Source organism: Bactrocera dorsalis, chromosome 3, assembly GCF_023373825.1.
Source record: "Bactrocera dorsalis isolate Fly_Bdor chromosome 3, ASM2337382v1, whole genome shotgun sequence".
Taxonomy (NCBI): Eukaryota; Metazoa; Arthropoda; class Insecta; order Diptera; family Tephritidae; genus Bactrocera; species Bactrocera dorsalis.
Genome location: NC_064305.1, coordinates 87,792,289 through 87,811,702, shown reverse-complemented (window position 1 = coordinate 87,811,702; position 19,414 = coordinate 87,792,289). Strand labels below are relative to the sequence as shown.

The 19,414-nt window shown below is 34.5% G+C and overlaps 1 protein-coding gene across 2 annotated transcripts in view; it reads right to left on the bottom strand.

The window, feature by feature from the left end:
- Positions 1 to 9,459: 9,459 nt before the first annotated feature.
- Positions 9,460 to 19,414, bottom strand: part of LOC105229709 (probable nuclear hormone receptor HR3) — a 79,753-nt gene continuing 69,798 nt past the window's right edge. For both annotated transcript variants that reach the window (XM_019991581.3, XM_011210139.4), the window contains exons 3-9: positions 19,174 to 19,339; positions 18,923 to 19,092; positions 18,010 to 18,113; positions 17,727 to 17,873; positions 16,283 to 16,526; positions 16,058 to 16,208; positions 9,460 to 15,996 (exon numbers count right to left, since the gene is read on the bottom strand). In XM_019991581.3, the coding sequence (XP_019847140.2) occupies positions 15,876 to 15,996; positions 16,058 to 16,208; positions 16,283 to 16,526; positions 17,727 to 17,873; positions 18,010 to 18,113; positions 18,923 to 19,092; positions 19,174 to 19,339 (1,103 nt within the window). In that variant the 3' untranslated portion in view covers positions 9,460 to 15,875. The remainder of the gene's footprint in view (positions 15,997 to 16,057; positions 16,209 to 16,282; positions 16,527 to 17,726; positions 17,874 to 18,009; positions 18,114 to 18,922; positions 19,093 to 19,173; positions 19,340 to 19,414) is intronic.

Sequence of the window (19,414 nt, the reverse complement as noted above, 5' to 3'; positions counted from 1 at the left end):
TTACATCTTAGTATGGAAAAAATGTACGAACAGCAGGCGATCGTCTATCCGAGAAACTGTCTTCTGTGTTATTTTGTTAACGGAGAGGAAGTAGACCTTCCAGTCTCCACTACTCGAATAGTTAAGACTTTTTAAGAAACCGTAACAAATTACGATTTATATTCGATGAAGGACTGTAAGTTCAGTAGCTTTTATCAAATTGGTCTGAATAATATTTTAAGCTACTAGCACAACAACAAAATTGTTATCGAAAAATCGAAGAATTTAAATTCGTTGGAAATAATATTTGAAATTGAGCGATAAGTTCTTCAAAGCACAAAAGAAATTAAATAGAATATTTTCTATTCGAGGAGAGTTAAAATTATAATATTATTGTCAGAGTAAAAATTCATCGAACTTAAAGCACTTATATTTATATTTTTAGTCAAATATTTATAATGTAAATATTATAAAAAAGCACTGTTTTAAATTTTTTCAATGAATCAACTGTCTATAAGTTCCTGCAAATCACTGTATGTTACATACATACATACATGTACACTCGTCCATCAATATGCACATATGCGAAATGATTGAAGAGTGTATAAATAGCGTTTTGACATTCGTTAGATAATATTTTCAGGTTCAATACAGTCATTAGTGCGGTGCGTTTTGAAACTCGTTCTCTTACACAGCGTTGAGCAATTGACGGACATTTTTCCAGAAAGCGAGGAAAATGAAAAGATGCAACAATAATAAGAGCTTACATTCAAGACACTTGCACACACATACATACAAGCAATAATCATAATAACATTAATTGCGCGCTTTCTGCGCTTACACTTCGGGAAGAGTTGATTATTTTCTTCCTGTTCATCAGAAAATGACACAAGTTTTGAAAGCAGGTGAGCAACTGCATGCAAAATTGTCGTGCTACTATTTACGTACATAAATACTATATATATATATGGTTTGTATACATATGTAAGATATGGTTACAAACTTCATTGTGCGGGAACTCGATATGTCCATAGTATAATGAGTGGGCCACTAGCGCGGTCTGGGGGTGGCATATTTAGGAAGTGGCATTTTCAAACCAAATTCAGCGACATATATTTGGTATTATGGTCTTCGAAAGCTCATAAAGTATTTTAAGTTGAAATGTATTGAATTTTCACATTTTTTTTTGGAAAAAAATGATTAAAAAAGTGTTTAATATGACCACTATTTCAATTCGGTTTGAAGAGATTATTTCTCTGCAGTGCGAAAAATTTAACAAAAAGAGAAATATTAAGTAATGCATATTTATGAAAACTGTTTAAATATCCAAAGAATGTAAAAGCATAAAAGCTTGCATAATTTTATAATTATTGTATAAAGTAGCATAATTTAAAGACCTTTCGCCAATTTACCAATTTTTTTTTCTAAAACTTTCTAGTAACATTCGTCTGATAATTGAGTGTTAACTTTAATATTGAGTGGATGTAGTTTATCTGAATGCGATGTTGAGTTAAAACTCCGAGTGAGATGAAAATGTAACAAATATACTTTTATAACGAAGTCGATTATTGTCAAGTAATACAAAACATTTAGAGAATAGAAAAATTCATCGAAACTTGCAGAGTTTTCATTACTCAAACAACAATACAAATTAAGAGCGACTGACCGAATATCAACTCTGCTTCCCCAAACAGTGTAAAAATGTAATGGGAGGATTATCACGCCTTCTTCACGATATAACGGTTTTCTAACTTCTTTATGTTACAGTATGATAATGGAGTCACAAAAGGACTACAACCACGCTTTCTTGCCATACAATTCAATTCCAAATTCCATCTGATTCGGGATACAACTTTTCGCAAGAAATGCTCTCAAAGTATGACGTCTCAAGTCTGGCCCCCTAGATACCAAATATCTTTATCTCAGAGCCTATGTGTGACTTTTGGGCGAAAATGTCGGCAAATCTGTGAGATATAACAATGAATCTTAGAGAACGTCTATTCTTGGTAATAATGTGCTTTAGAGCCAAATAAGTCAATTTTGGGTTACACTAAATGAAATAGCGAGAACACCTTTTTCTGTTAATAATATGTCATATGTGATGCTAAAAAATGCGTAAAATCGGGTCTATTCTAGGCTTAGTTCCATATTCCAATATATGAACTTAAAACTTCGAGTTAGCCTTACACCTGTTCTGTAGGTAACTGTGAAATTGGTCTAATTCAACCCAGTTTTTGTACACAGAATTACTATTGTCAGGAAAGAATCCCGTCTGAATTTCAGTAGTATATTTTTGGTCAAAATTCAACTATATGTAGATACTGGTGTCTTTATACTCAGTTTTGGTTGGATTTTGACAATTTTTGGTCATAAGGTGGCATACTTTTAAAAATTGTTAGTGAAAAATTGTATCCCATTGTATTAATTACTTCTTAATTTGTGTACTGGAAAGTGAAATAATTAAACTTAATTTAAGATTGTGTTACAGTCTGTCAAGTAATAGCGTGGTCGTATTATTTAAAAAAAAATATTATTCCATCCATTATCAATGATGCAATTTGGTCAATAATGTGTCCAGTCACCACCGGCGTCGATAATTGCCGATAGTGGCAAGGAACTCCAGATCCGACGAATTTCGTAAGACAGCTGTTTAAAAATGTATGTCCGTCTTCCACAAAACTTCTGTTTAATATATGGCTCGGTGAGGACAGAACGTTGCCATATAGAACATTCATCAGTAAAAATGACATTCTCAAAATCTCTATCAATATTCTCATGCGCCCAAGCGAGTCGCTTTGTCACAAGTTTTTCAGTCAACAGAGACTTCTTCATTGTGTTGCGCCATTTCAGATCATGAGTATGAAGAAGGGTTCGGATAGTTTCCTAGGATATATCTAGATATATATTTTGCTTGTCCTTCCCGCAGTGTTAAAGCAGGATTCCGCGTAGCGCGACGCGTACTTCGCGCTCAAGGCGTTTAACGTGATTCTCTTTCAAAAGATCAACGCCAACTGAACCTTTATTGACAATGCATCAAGGACAAAGCTACCCTCTATAGGCTCGCGAAGGAATTAGAGCGAAATCTTTCATTAACTGTCGACCACGCTCTTACTTGACAGACTGTATATAAAGTGTTGCCAACTCCTGAAAGATTATCCTCGGCTTGAATCCTTGCAAATTGTGAAAGTATAAAATGATCGGTTACCTAGCACTTGCTTACTTTTCTGCTTATTGATTTTTTCAAAAACGTCGTTGTTTCTCAAATAACGTGGGAAAATACCAGTATTTTGAAATATTTTCCGCGAAATTTTATTTGAGTTGTGTATTTTTATTACTCACCTCTAAAAAACAGAAATGTCACCACTTTTGGATTTCAGCTATTAATGTCTTTCCTTTGAAACACTTTTTTATTTATATTTTTTTATTTCCAACTTTACCATATTTTCGCAGCTAAAAGTGTTTAAGGCTAAAAGTCAAAAGTAAACACCCTCATAAAAACCGGAAAACAGTTTGCCTTTCGAATGTGTCGTACATACAAATGAATGCTGCATTCAAGCACGTTTCAAATATAAGTTTTGATTCGAGCAAAAACTAAATGAAGTTATCGCACTACGATTTGGCTGTCACAGCTCGTTGCCATAAATTCAGCGTATTTGGTCTACATATGCTTTTGCGACTTCCTCACGTGCAGCACCTTGTGCCACATTCATCAAAGTAACTGCGCGAAACAACAAACAACAAAAACCATAAACAGAATACACAAGTGAAAAACAAGACAGCACATCCTGCACCATCCGGCTGCGCGATGCACAACATACCGGAAATGGTTTATAAATCGTTAATGTAGTGACCAAAAGGTGCGCCGACGTAGCAAGCCAGAAACCAAGAAACGACGAGAAGCAACGCAACCACGACACTTGCGACTCTTACGGGTACTGGTTTGCCGCTTCACCAGTGCCATTTGTGGCATTACATAACGCTAGAAATAATCACTCAGCTTGGGAAAATAATGCAATCACAACATTACCATTAAACAAACAACAACACAGTGATGTGTAGAGGGGATGGGGCAGCGAGGCGAAATTTATAATCGGTAAATGACAAGAAAAAACGGCATTGCAATCTGCATGCAGCACATACACACACCTGCACCAGCGATTATTGCGCTCCAACGCGGCAGCAGCTGCTTAATGCTGATTACCGTTTTCAAACCGAAACTAGTTTGCTGTTTATTGTGATTTGCAAATGCGTGCGGCTTATTTAGAAATGGCGGTTTATTGGAGTTATGCCGCAACGACCAACAAACCAAATAAAATATTATGCCAAAAATGCAAAACATGCAACATGGCCGCAGTCAGTCAGTCAGTCAGTCGACCAGTCCGTTGCCAGGCCATAAATTTCACTACAACTGAAGTCGAGGACCAAAGAGGAAAAAGCGCAAATATCGAATTTGGTTTCATAAATCCTTTTGGTGGTGCGTTTGTGTACGAGATTTTCTCGTAAAACAACCGTTATTGTTTCCATAGCATTTCGATTTTTTTTTTGGCGCTAGCGTTGTTGTGTTTATTTATTGGTTTATTGGTTGCTGTTTTACATTTCCAGCTTTTTCAAATATTCAGCATATTTTATTCGAACGGATGTTGCTTTGACCGTTGGCATTTCGTTGCTCCCGCCATTGGCGTCCAGCACTTGCCGTTGGGTGGGTTGTTGGTGCCTCGTTGGTGCGACTTGGCTTACTGCCATCCATCTGCCGGCGGTTTACTCCCGCTCTGCGCGCGTTTTTACGAGTACGCATTTTTTATTGCTTCGCTCGCTTGTGGTTTACTGACATCATTAAAAAATAAACTCAAACTGGGAAAAATATCAGGCTGACTTTTTATGGAGCAGCTGATCCGGGGCCCACTCTACCGCGCATGCAATCAATTAAGGCATAAGTTTGCGTGTGTGAAAGGATTTTATCGGTATCTGGTTATTGATAGTGCAGAAAATAAATTGCATTCCTTTTAGTATGAGTAATACGATATTGAGTTATTATTATTATTATTATGTTTTGAAGATTGAAGTCTGGGTTGTGGATTGTGTTGTTATATAGTTATTAATACCCATATATTAATGATCATGTTGCGTGAAAGTGAAAAGAGAAAAATAGAAAAAATTTAAAATATTTGTGAGTTATAGAAATAAGCTGTAGATATATATATGTACATATAATAATGCTGTATCGAAGGCAGTCATATCTTGATTTAGATAAAGATTCTTAGTATCTTAATCATAATAGTATGGTTAGAAACTGCCAAGATATTCACCGTTCGACACACACCACCTCAAAGCTGCTTTTGACAGCACGAAAAGGAGCTGCCTTTATGCCGCTATGTTTGAATTTGGTATCCTCGCGAAACTAATACGGCTGTGTAAACTGCAGTTTATTATTACCAAAAGTTCCGCCAGGATCGGGAAGGATCTATCCAAGCCGTTCGATCCCAAGCAAGGTTTCAGACAAGGCGACTCCCTAACGTGCGACTTCGTCAACAACCGCGCCGTTAGTTCTGCTTTCTCCAGATTGGATAAGTAAACAAAGCAATTGGGTCTGGTAGTGAACGCGGGCAAGATCAAATAGCTCCTGCCATCAAACAAACAGTCGACGCACCCACGACTTGGCTCTCTGTTAGTTTGATAGTTATAACTTCAAAGTCGTCGACAGTTTCGTTTATCTTGGAACCAGCACTAACACCAACAACATCGTTAGCCTCGAGATCCAAAGCAGAATAACTCTTCCCAATAGGCTATACTTCGGATTGAGTGGGCAATTGAGAGTAAAGTCCTCTCTCGACGAAAAATGACCAAACTCTATAAGTCACTCATCATCCCCGTCTTTATATGTGGTGCAGTGGCATGACGATTACAATATTTGATAAGTGGCCGTTACGAGTTTTCGGGAGAATGGCTCTGCGGAAGATTTAGCGAAAAAGAAGAACGACTGGCGCGCTCTTGTGAACTAGGCTGTAACCGCGTAAGCGGTGTCTACGCCAATAAAGAAGAAGAAGAATTTCTATATGACAATAAAAACGGTATCTAGCTCAGCATAACGGTAGAAACGGGGTTTGTTAGTCTTTTGGGTAAGCGTGTCATGATAAGATTCATACCAAAATACTTGAATCTTTTGCAAAAACAACCTCGAGTAGATGTTGCAACGGGGATGCTTGATTGCTAATTATGGCAAGGCGTGGGTCCATCGCTGCAAACATGGAGGCCCTCCAACCGAGACTTAAAATAAGTGTATTAGCTAGCTGATATTGGCCAGCAACCTCTTTTGAAGGCTTTAATAAAGATTTGTAGTAGTGTATGGCATTTATCTGAAGCGTGACATCTATTACTAATTTAGTGCGTAGCCATCGGAATCGACTTTAGTTAACTATATAGTTAACCCGCCGTGCAAGAAGATTGATCAAAGTGATATCTGTGTGAATTCTGAAATATAATTGATTTTTTTTACGTATGAATGCATATTTATATAATACATATATACCCATATCTTTTGCGTGCTATAACCCTCTCCTTTATATGTAAGTATGTATGTATTCCTCGACTTTGCTACTCGAAATAAAACTTTTCGCTAATGATCGCAGTCATTCTTTAATTTATGTGCTACCATCTCATCGACTTTCCTCTTCTGTTTTTGTTCAATTCATAGTTGATAAACTTTACATTATTTTCGCTGTCCATCGAACGGAAAGGGGGCAATTTAAAGTTTATCAATGTCTCTGCCTAAAAGGGTAAGTGAAGTGAAAGTAACTCACAAAAACTTTGTCTGCAGCTGAAGGCAGTCAAGAGCAAGGCTTCTTGGTCATTAGTAATTTTTTTTTGACTATTTTCAGGGTTTTGCTCGAGGTACTAAACTTCGGAGAACTTGCCAAAAATATACTTACTTTTGGGATCATTATTAGTGGGTATATAAACGCTTTGGTAAACAATAATAAAGTTTGAAAGTGGGGTTAATGTGAACAAAATAATTTGGAGAAAAGGTAATTGGTCTTAATGGGGGCTATGTGCCATAATAAGAGCAAGCAGCTTATAAGATAAATTGCTGATAAATATATAACACATAACATATGTATGTATATCCCTGAGTCGAGTTTTGAGTTCAACTCTAACTGGAGCATTCGTTAGATAAAAAAATTAAAAATACTTGAGCAATTTGTCAAGTCTAATCGCATAGTGATTGAAAAAAATTTATGCAGTTGTTGTTTTTAAAAATTTCTTTCCTAAAATATATGTATAACAATTCATAAAGCGTTTACTTTTCAACTATGAATTAGAAGCTTTCCCTTGAGCGTTTGTAAGTAGCTATCTCAGGAAGCGTCTGAAAACCCGAAAGCGCTTAGTAGATCGAAAGTAGCCCGCTTCGGCCTTTTAACTTGGGCAGAGGGTCTCCGTTCTACTTGTATTTAGCGAACAGCCTTTTTTAAGCTTTTTTGTCGTGAAAATGATGAAAAAGGCAGAAAGTGCAAATCGGTCCAAATAAAAGTTTGATTGCCTTTATTTGAAAAAGATTTGTATGAATGTTTCTATAAAATATTTTTATGAAAGCAAGTTATCTACAAAATGATGTTACTATAGGTGGCGCTAAAGAAAAGTTATTAACAAAAACCGAGTTATTGATCAGAAATTGTCCATATACAATACGATGGAGCCATTTAGAAGTTCACACAAGTGAGGAAAGTCTCTGTGCTCCATCCATGGCCAGAAACGAATTTTTTTACATTTTGCTCAAGTGGCTCACGACTTCCGGTCTTCGATCAAATTAGCCAAAACAAATCCGTTAGAAGGCGAGCTACTTTAGCGAAGGCGAAACCTTCCTTCCTGCGATGTAAACAACATCCCCCATGAAAAGAACAAAACTGCTTCGGATGAGATGACCATTGCAAACGTGTTAAGGAAAAGAGGATCGACATACACCACCTCTTCATCGCTGTAAAAGCTGCTTTTGACAGTACGAAAAGGAGCTGCCTTTATGCCGCTATGACTGAATTTGCTATCTCTGAAAAATTAATTACAAAAAGCTCCGTGAGTATCGAGAAGCACCTCTCCGAGCTATTCAATGCCAAACGAGGTTTCAGACAAGGTGACTCGTGCGACTTCTTCAATTTACATACTTTAGAAAATATATCGACCTGCACACCTGAATAGAAACGGTACAATTTTCTACAAGTGTACGCTGATGATATCGATATTATTGCAAATAATAACAGCAACCGCGCCGTTAGTTCTGTTCCTCCAGGTTATACAAAGAAGCGAAAAAATGAATCTGGTAGTGAACGAGGGCAAAACAAAATATCACCTGTCATCAAACAAACAGTCGTCACACTCGCGACCTGGCTTCCACCTCACTGTTGACAGTCATAACTTCGATGCTTGTAGATAGTTTCGTCTATCTTGGAACCAGCATTAACACCAACAATAACTTCAGTATTTAAATCCAACGCAGAAGCTGTTGCAGGCGCTACTTCGGGCTGAGTAATTGATGAGTACAGTCCTCACTCGACGAACAAAGAATAAAAGTTCTTCTAGTCACATATCAACCCCTTCTGGCACCCCGTCTGGCTATATATGCCAGACGTATTGATGATCACAACATCGAATGGGTCCTTGAGCATCCGCAAGCGGCTCTCCGCAGTCGATACCAAATGAGGTTTCAACAAACTCGTGCGAAATTGACTTAATTCAGCGAATCTAGAGACAGCGGCTATGGTAACTAGATTATGTCGTCCGAATGGTTGAAAAAACTACAGCTTATAACTTAATATACCGTTCGAAATAAAAGACCACATTTCACCCATTCTTTATAATTCAGATATATTTATTAAGATTGAATTGATTTATTTTCTTTTATGTTAATGTTTATTATGCCTATTGGAGTATAATATAAATCGATTTATCTAATAAAAATTAAAAAACAATTTACAAACATAAATGAATTGATCTAGTTGAAACTGAATGCAAATGCATGTAGTACATGTATGTATGTATGTATGTATGCGTGTGTGTGTATTTTTGTTTGTGTGTATGCTTGTGTGTGTGTGTGGATTCGTTAATAAACGTGTGCTTGCGTATATAGCTATGTATGTATGTTCGCATGTATGTATGTATAACTGTTTATATGTATGTATGTATGTGTTAACATGTCATATGTAAGAGGTGTAAACATTCCACTCACACTTATTACTTAAGTTATAATTGTATATTTAAGTTATGAATTAAAAATTAGCTTTAATGCATCGATTTCTCATCATTCATATATGTATGTATATACATACTTTTATATATACTTTTTTTTGCTTTATTTCAATTATTTATCAATTATATCAAAGACCAACAAAATTGTATAATATATATGTATATATATATGTATATGTCATATATATGTATTCTTTATTGTTTTTTTTAATTTTTTTGTTTTTGTTTTCTATATACATATATGTATACATACATACATAGCATGCTATATACTAACGCATTTGTATATGTATATGCATGTATGTATGTATATATATAAATAACATGTATTTTATACAGGCCCACTGTATCCGACACATCAACATTATTTGTTTTTGTTTTTGTTGCTTACTCTTTGCTTTTTTGCTTTTTGCTTTTTGCTTTGACAACTTTAGCATTATTGCTGTAATAGTTAAATGCTATTGGTAGTATTTTTAATAAAAAAATGATTATTATTTTCATATAAATAAATGTGTTTTATTTTTGTTGTTGTTTTTTTTTTTCTTTATTTTTTATTTTTTTTATTCTTAAAGGAAATGCGCTAATGGTTTGGGTTGCTTTGGGTAAATGAGAGATTTTAGTCTGTTGTATGCACTATGTAAGTATGTATGTATGTATTTGTAGCTAAAAGAAAATATCAAACACGAAGGCGCGTTATAATATTATTAATTTTTTGTTTGTTTTTAATGTGTTTTTTATTTTTTTAACCGTTTTCACTGCATTGCTGGTAATAAAAAGTCAAATCATGCATTCAATTAATTGTTTTTTATTACTGTATATTTTTTTTGTTTTTGTAATTATTTTTTACTACTTTTTACCATAATATGTATGCAATTATTTTCGACATGTGTACCGTAGTTCCGCTACTTAAATAACATACTTTTTATTTTACCGCTTTAGAGTATGTATATATATATATATATGAAGATATATATATGTATAAATATTAACTAATTTTAATTAATAATAATGTTGATAATAATCATAATATTAATAATAATAATAGTAATATTATAATAATAATAAAAAAATTAACCATTTCACTAGTTGCAATAAAAACTTACAGTTTACCTTTAACAGTAATATAATTTATATGTATGTATGTATAACGTTAGATTTTGTTTTATACACATGTATGTAAATATTTCATTTTCATTTTCATTTCTTTTGCATATTACTAATTCTTTGCCACTTTCCACATTCTTCGCTTGTATATAAGTATGTATCCTGTGTATATATGCATGTGTGTTACTTGTATGTGTGTGTACTCGTATTGCATTAATGTATGTGTATTCGCTTTTTACTCATTTATATATATATATATATAATGCATTTATATTTTAGTATATCATTGTTTTTCCAACTAATTTTTAAGGCAAAAAACATAAAACGAAATTTTATTTTGTTTTTGTTTTGTTTTCTCAATGCTCTCTTTCATACAATTTCATTAATTTTATCAGTTTGCTTTTGAATTTTATTTTTAATTTAGTTAAATTTGTTTTACGTTCCTCGGAATCGGCTCAAAAAATCAATCGTAAGTAAAGTCATCATAATCGCAATTATATTATGTAATATGTATTAATAAAAAATAGAAAAGAATTTATGTATAATTTTTTTTTATTTAAGACACACTAATTATCACCGTCCTCCAAGTGTTGTTTTTTTGTTGGTTTTTTCTTTTATTTATATATGTATATATTTTTTACTTTTTGCTTACAACGAATTCTCGTATCTCTTCGCCTATGATACTGCAATAATTGCTTATGGTTGTTGTTATTGGTAATGATGGTGAGGAGAGTTTATGATTTTTTCTTTGCTTTTGGGCTACTGAAAAGTACATAGAAGTACGCGTGTGTGTATGTGTGGGTGTGTGTGGTACGAGTGTGGCCTAACAGTGGTTGCATGCTGCTGTTGAAGTGTCTCCTAAATATCGCTTTAAGTCTCTTAAATGTGAAGTCAGACTTCAGTATGAAAACGCGTGTCAAATCTGCGACGAAAACGTATAACGGAAAATTGTAAATTTTTTTAGTGACAACTCGTATTTTGCAACAATAAAGCTAAGAAGAAAATATGCTCTTACTAGGACTTTTAGTGCCAATGTTGAATATAAAAAGCACATAAGCTATGTAGTTAGCAACATTATATAGAAAAATAATATTTAGTATTATATGTTTGCAGGGGGAAAGCTTTAAAAGGACTTGTGAAAGCCTTTTTAAAATCTAAAGCTTATTTTGGTGTTAAACGATTATGCTTATAAAATTGTGAAAGCTCAGTTAAGGAATAAAAGCTCTTAAAACCGCTTTAAACCTTCCTGTGAAAAGCTTGTCCGAGCTATGAAAGCAGAATTGACAAGGGAAAGCTTTTAAAGTGTAAGCTAACTCGATAAAGCTTTCTGAAATTTCAAAGCTTACTTTCGCGTTGAAAGTGAAAGGTAGCTTAACAAATGAAAGCTTTTAATAACCGCTTTGAACATGCGTGTAGAAAATTTGTTTCGTACTTCGAAAGCTGAATTGCCAAGTGAAAGCTTTTTAAAATGTGAAGTTTATTTTCATGCCAAAAATTTGTTCGAATGGACTCCAAAAAGCTTCCAGAAATTTTAAGGCTTACTTTTGAGTTAAAACTGAAAACTTACTTAACAAATGAAAGCTTTTAAAAACCGTTTTGCACGTAAACTTTTTAATTTTAACGTTAATTTTTGTTTTAAAGCTTCTTCCAACTGTGAAAGTTTCTAAAAATTTAAAGCTTACTATTATACAAAAAGTTTGCTCTGGGCATGTTTTGTTCCAAAAGCTTGTTCGAGCTATGAAAGCTTCTTAAAAATTTAAAGCTTACTTTTGTACAAAAATCTTAATTGAGCTAATTTGACAAGTAAAAGCTCTAAATATCGCTTGAAACTTTTGTATCAAAAGTTTGTCTAGACTATGAAAGCTAATTCGAACTGTGAAAGCTTTTCAGAACCGCTTGAAATCTAAAAATAAGCAGACTGTAAACACTAAAGCCATATTAAAAGTATGAACGAAGACGTTCTGAACAATTATGGAATACACAAAGCGTTCAAATCGCTACTAACGCAAAAATATCGCACCCAAATAAAAAAATTATTGAAATTAAAAAACAAAAAAAAAAAAAACAAATATGTACGATAAGTACATTCCGCAAACTACATACATTCGTGAGTGTGAGGCTCAAAGCAAAACAAACATATTTTTTCATAAACTTTCAACAAAAAGCAAAATGAAGTAAGCTGTGTCTGCAAAAGTGCTCCTGCAAAGCTCTACGCCGGCTGAACACAAATGTGGTGTAAAATCGTATATCTCATTTTCGTATATAATTTGCTGAACGCCGCCATAAATACCTTTGACGCGCAGCATTTGAAAAAAAAAAAAAAAACAAATTAAAATAAATGTAGAAATGAAAACAACAAAAACCTAATTAAAATGTAAAACTATGTAAGTAGAACGCTTAAAATTTACATACTACACGTACACACCGACAATGCATATACTTGTATGTATGTATATGCTTAAACAAAATAGAGTATAAAACAGCGAATACAAATTTATGCGTTTTTTCACTAGTTTTTTGAACACTATAAGCTGGTGTAAAATATCTCAGCTATTTTTTTGTAATTTTCATAAAACGTATTACAAAATTAAAATAAACTTTGTATATCAAATCGGAATATCTATATAAATATATATGTATATACGTTTTGCTCGTTCGATAGACAAAGACGTGAACTATACTTATGAACACAATTGGGCGATGCCGGTGCTTGCAGCTTTGCAGAAACAACTCTCACTCTGTCAACTCTGTTGTTGTTTTTAAAAAAAAGAAGGAGAAGAAGGTAGAAATAGTGATTGCATTATGAAAAATATAACCTTCAAATTCATTGATTTAAATAACGCCCAAGTTCTTCTGTATACTCTCAGCGACGCTCTCGCGATTCAAATAAAAAAATACCGCAAAATTAGTACTTTTACTGCTTTACGCTACTGAGGATAGAGAAAAATCTTCGAACTGGTCACTAAAGATCACGTATTGCATCACATTTGTTTTCTGTGTGTCTCCACCGAACATCAACAGAAATTCAACCTTTAGCATAACAAGCTCGCTGCGAAGGTGTTTTCAAAGTAGTCAGTTTCGTTTAAAAATTCTTAGTTATTAAGGCGCTCAAAACGAGTTTTTTAAAGTTCACTACAAAAATTTATAGTGGTTTTGGCTTATGGTTTGATTATTCCATTCTGCAGCCAAGACTTTCTCATTTTTTTAGGCTCTCACCCTTGATGTACTCCTTAAAATGACTACAGTCTTGACAAATATCTGTTGGAAACTTTCAGAAGAGTTATGTATTGAAATTTTTCTGTTGGAAATTTTCAGAAAAGTACTAATTGTATACAGAGCGTCGGTTGTTTTAGTCTTTTAGAGGTAGTAAACCCAAATAATTTCGAGGACCGTGTTTGGTCGTATAAAAATTTAGCTTAATCCCGCTAACATGGATCCGACTAATGTAGGAACAGTCGTGGGCATGCAGCACAGAATTCAGCAATAAAACTTAAATATTTAAATATTCTCTACTTAATTCTCAAAGCCACAGCAAAATAATTTCTCATATATGCATGTAAATGTAAGAGCCTTATATGTATCTCCTATACATGGATATAGGTGGATCTCTTTGCGTACTACTTTGCCTATTAAAAGCATTATACTTGACAAGAGGTATACAAAAACAACACAAGTCAACAAAAAAAAAAAAAAACATTGTACTGCAGCACATTTGCTGATGTAAAACACAGAGGTATGTTATTAACATTTACGAGTGAGACTATGCAAAAGCTGAGGATGTTAATTAACATTCTTTAAAATTTAATTAAAATGAAAGATGTTGGAATAGCAAATTATATACTAGTTAAACAAAATTTATGGAAAATTAAAACAATAACAATAACAAATAAAAAAGCAGTTGGCCTCAATAACATTTCAACAGAAAATGATAAAGCATATGCATGAGTTGAGTTTACAGCACGGCTGTTAATTCGCAGCGCTGCAAATAAATTGGTGCCTAAAAATAGCTCACACATATTTTTGCAATGTGCTTACAGTCGGTCTATAAAATATGCTTTCTTACGAGTTGTACTTCGACAGTCTGCAACTTTTCAATTTTTTCCACTGCTTTTTATATAATCAATGCAAAGGTTAGGCTTTTGGGCGTAAGCACTCGTTTTCTTTTAATGATGTATGAGTGTGTGTGTATGCTTGTTGATTTGCAAAAGTCTTTTCAATAATATTCGCAAGTTATATACCTTCTATATTTTATTTTAATTAATTTTTTTTTCTTTTGGAAAAATTTGTGCTGGTTCGAGTTGAACGAAATAAATTGTTTGCGTTTGCTTGGGTTTCGCCGATTGCGCCAGGCATCAACTACATAGTATATAGAGTTTTCGTTTAGCTTTTTTGCTTTGTTTTTTTTTTTTGCTAAGGGCTGAATGAGTTTGCGTTAGATTGGCAACGTTTTTGTATTTTAGTTTTTGAAGTTGAAAGTTTAGTTTTTCGAGAATTGCTTCTTGTTTCTAGGTGAAAGTGAAGTTGTGTATTTGTGTGTGTGTGACTAAAACTGTTAGTATGTTGTATCCGTAGTTTTTTTATTTGTCTTACTTTATGTTCGCCTATTTTGGTGGCTTAAATGCTGCTTTAATTTTCCTGTGTTTCTGCTGCCCGTTTCACTTAGAATGATTCTGAATATTTAGTATTTAGTTTTATTTTTGTTTTTGTTTTTGTTATAACAATGTGATATAATGTACGGTATCTTGTAGTTATTGCGTTTTATTTTGCTTCTATTTTTTACTTTTTCTCTTCTCTTTTGTATGCAAATGTTGAGAGGTGTGATTGTGGTGTGTGGTTTGCTTATGATTTCGTGTTTGTTTGTATGTGTGTGTGCATTCGGCATTTTGGTTTGTCTATGTATATATATATGTATATGTGTTTTTTCTGTTACTATTTAAATTCTGTATAAATATCCTTAAACTTAATTTGCTGCTTAATATTTGCTTACTTTTTTCTTGGTTTTTTGTTTTGTTTTTGTTATTGTTTGTTACTGCTTATTATGTGTGGCTTGAATTAATTAGTTATATAAACCTTTTGTTTCTTTTGTTCTGCACTATGATTTACTATTTCTTTTGTTTGTTTAGTATGTTTGTTTTTGTTTTTGTTACGCTATTTTTTTAACAGTGAATAAACTGAGAATACATTGTTTGTTGTTGTCACTTGAAGTTCCGTTAAACAGAACTTCGGACGCTTGTTGGTCATCTGACTGTCTGCTTGCAGCTGGCTGTCGTTTCAATGAAATTGCTTGTGTTGTTGTTTGTTTCGTATGTGTTTGTTGTTGTTGTTAAAGCACGTTATAACGTAAAGTCATTGCAGCAGCAATCAGTTTCATGCATTCCATGCACTACTTGCCGTCACCGTCACCGACACCGCCGCCGTCACCGCTTTCAAGTCCGCATCTCCTTCCTCATCGCCAACTCTGCCAACAGTCATCGGGTAATTCTTTGTTTCTACGTTAACGCATCTAGGGTGTCCGGTGCATCGATTGCGTTCGTAGTCTCCACATAGTTTTCTTGATGTTATGTGAGATCCTGCGGCGAATCTATTGAGAACAGTTCTTTGTATAGCGCCGGAAAGACGACGTTCGGGTGTTGTTGCTTAAATTTGCTCAGTGCTTCCATGTGCATTATGGAGATATCGCTGCAAGGCATACAAATGATTATTGTATATAGAAACAGATTATATATTTAGTGCGACTTACCGGAAATTCGGTATATTGTTTAACAATGTATCTAAAACAGTCACATCACCCTTTAAGGGCGCATGGTTCGCTTCAAGCTCCTGTCTTATTGCATTCATGCTTAAATTGAAAAGCCTCTGGATTTCTGTATTACCGCGCACGCCATTTCGTTCTGCAAACACATATTATATTACATAAACATATATTCTCTCTTTGTATATTATTAATTAGGTTTGCTGGTTTTACCTGGCCAGAGCAGCACTAAACTTTGATACAGCGCCAACTCCGTTTCAGTCAGTTTCAGTTCGGCTATTGACTTAGCCGTTTGAAAGATTCGCGATACCAGACGCATTTCGTCCGAATCGGATGTGTAGAACGCTTCCTGCGACAGCATCACATCACCATAGAGTACCGCATTCTGTGAGAGATCGAGCAATCGCGACATACGCACGATGGCCAGTTCGAATGATCCAGTTTTCAGTAGCAGAATCTGTAAGGTTGGCGGAAAAAGAAAAAAAATTATTTTATATTTACATTTCAATAAACCATATCATATTGTGTTTAAAAAACATCATCATTACACCACATCACATTTATATTAGTGATGTTCTCAAACGCATGATTTACTTAAATTTAATCACATCGCCACATCGCATCACTCCCATAACAACAATATAACATATCAGTTGTTCAATTGTTTTGCGCAAAAAGTTTGACAGGCAACAGTTTTTAAATATCACGCATTATGTGATTGAAATCGCATCGCATTATCACGTCATATTACCACATCACATGGCATAAAATTAGATTTAAATTCTTGATTTGAAAATTTACTTTTATATAAGTTAATTATATTGAAAAAATTCCATTTTTTTAGCCCAGCTATGTGATTACATGGTGTCATTTGTTAACATCACATTGAAAATATACAATTATTCGAGCTGTTAAGCCAAAGTTAGGCCAATTCTGATTGACTGCGGACATATGAATTTAATTAGTAGAATTACTTCGAATTCTCATTATTTAAAAATATCACATCACCCTTTCGCCTCATATGACATTAAGTCACATCATATCAATATAGTTTAAAAAATTTTTAAGCACGCTAACGCTAAATCCAATTCTCAATATACTTGTTATACGCCTTGGTTGGTATGGTTTTCAGTGTCTTCAGTAAGTTTTCGATGACTTCACGACCTTCACTGAATGTCTTATGCCACTCTCGTGATAAATTAGACTTTCCGAAACACTTCTGCAACATTTTCCATGATTTCCTAGCCGTGGCTCCTTTGAAAACCCAAAATTTCAAGCTTTCGTTATTATTTTTTCCATGGTGAAAATCACCAAACAAACTTTGGCAGGATTCACAGGAAATTAATATTTTTAGTGATCTGGTTAGCGTGTGCAGTTTAAATGGAGCCGTCGGGGTCAAATTTGATCATATGGTAAACACTGGTAAACATCTTAGAGAGCCATTTAGCGTTTTCAGTTTAAATGGACTAGTCCGAGTCAAATTTGATCATATGTTATTCATCTACTAAATTGCCTAATATACATATGTATATTGCAACATTTTAGGTTAGGTTAGCGTGTACAGTGTAAATGGACCAGTCCGGGTCAAATTTGATCATATATCATTCTTCCACAAAATTACCTAAAATATATTATAAAATATTTTCTAGGTGCTCACCTGATCATCCTGACTTAATCGCATAAATCCGGGTATCAGTTTCGCAAATTCGATTATGTTTTGTATCATTTGTGTTAGCTTTTCAGCGCAGTCTAGCCACAGCTCCTCCTGGCCCAGATTCTTGTAGTAGAGTATCCTCGAAATATCCTTATGAGCGCAAGCGAAATCATAATTTTTAAACACATATAACCGAAATGAAAGTAAAATAAAGCACAAATACAACAAACAATTAGCGAGAGTTCAACTTCGGCGGGCGAACGAGTGCAAATATCATCGGTTTTACCTGAGACTTCCGGAACATATCGTGTACGGCTTCGAGTTTGGTGCTTGTGTTGGCGTGTGCCTCGGCTAAGGTTTTTATAAGAACATCATTGATGTCGCCATCAGCTGGTTGGTGGGGGGAGGAGAAGCAATGCAACAAGGAATATACAATCAAAATATTTACCAGAATTTCGAATATTTGTTTTTGTTTTTTGATTTTTTTTCTTAAATTTGATTTTTTTTTTGGCAGACAACAGCGAATATTTGATGCAGCGATTTAACGAAATATATATTACAATAACAAATATTTGAGACAGCCCACCCAAAAATGAAATGTACGTGCCCCACAACTAAGAATGAATGATTGTATGCCAATGTGTTATAGAAAATGAATGTGTGCAGATAAATTTGGATGAATTTTGGAATTTTGAAGCTACGCGCCCCACTACGACGCGCCCAACCCACTAAGGCTAATTTTGATTTACTTTACTTAGCTTAACTTGAATTTGAAAACAACAACAACAAAAAATGAAATAGATGCATTTCGCTTGTATTTACAGTCCATGGCTGCGGTATATATACTCATAGCACCGGCGTTACTTACATCCCACACTCACACTCACTTCAAAACCTAGGCGCTGACAAAAAGAAATTATAGCAAAAAAACGAAAATAGATTTGATTCGACAATAATTGAGTGGACATAAAGTGTACAACTTGAAAACGCGATGGGCTCACGGCATGAACTTGACAATTGAACTGGAAAACGTTTAACGATAACTTCAATGATGACTAAGATGAGTAGTAGTAGTAGTAGTAGTGGTAGTAAGTAGTAGTAGTAGTAGTGGTAATGCGTGTGGTAAGTGGTTATACGAATATTAAATGCTGATTCGTCTATGGGAATTGGCACGAGTTTTTGTGATTTTAGTCTCCTACCATGACTGACGAAGTCCGAATCCATTATCGTGCCACGCGGTTCATACGTGGTGCTGTCGACGTAATCCGCAGATATATCATAGGGCATCGTCTGTTGCGGTGTTACCGATGTCGAGTACCCATAACCGTAGGGACTGCTCACTTCATTGCTGGAGTAGCCGCCGCCATAGCTGTAAATAGAGAGGGCGACACGTGAGCGCGTAAGTACGACCTAAGCAAATATATTCCTATCAAATCAAGCTTGAACTTACCCATTGTAATTATGGTGCAGCTGATCACTACTCGAAGGTGTTTGTGTGTCGAAAACTGAGCTGTCCGGCGCCGCGTCACTCTGTGCTCGCAACTGCGCCTTGTGAAACTTCACCTCTTCCTCCACTTTCTCACGCTGTTTCTTCGACATTCTACCGAATTTTACAGCTGCAAAACATTAACGTTGGAGTCATTATAATTTTGCAATAAAAAATACTAAATATATTAAAGAATAAGCATAGT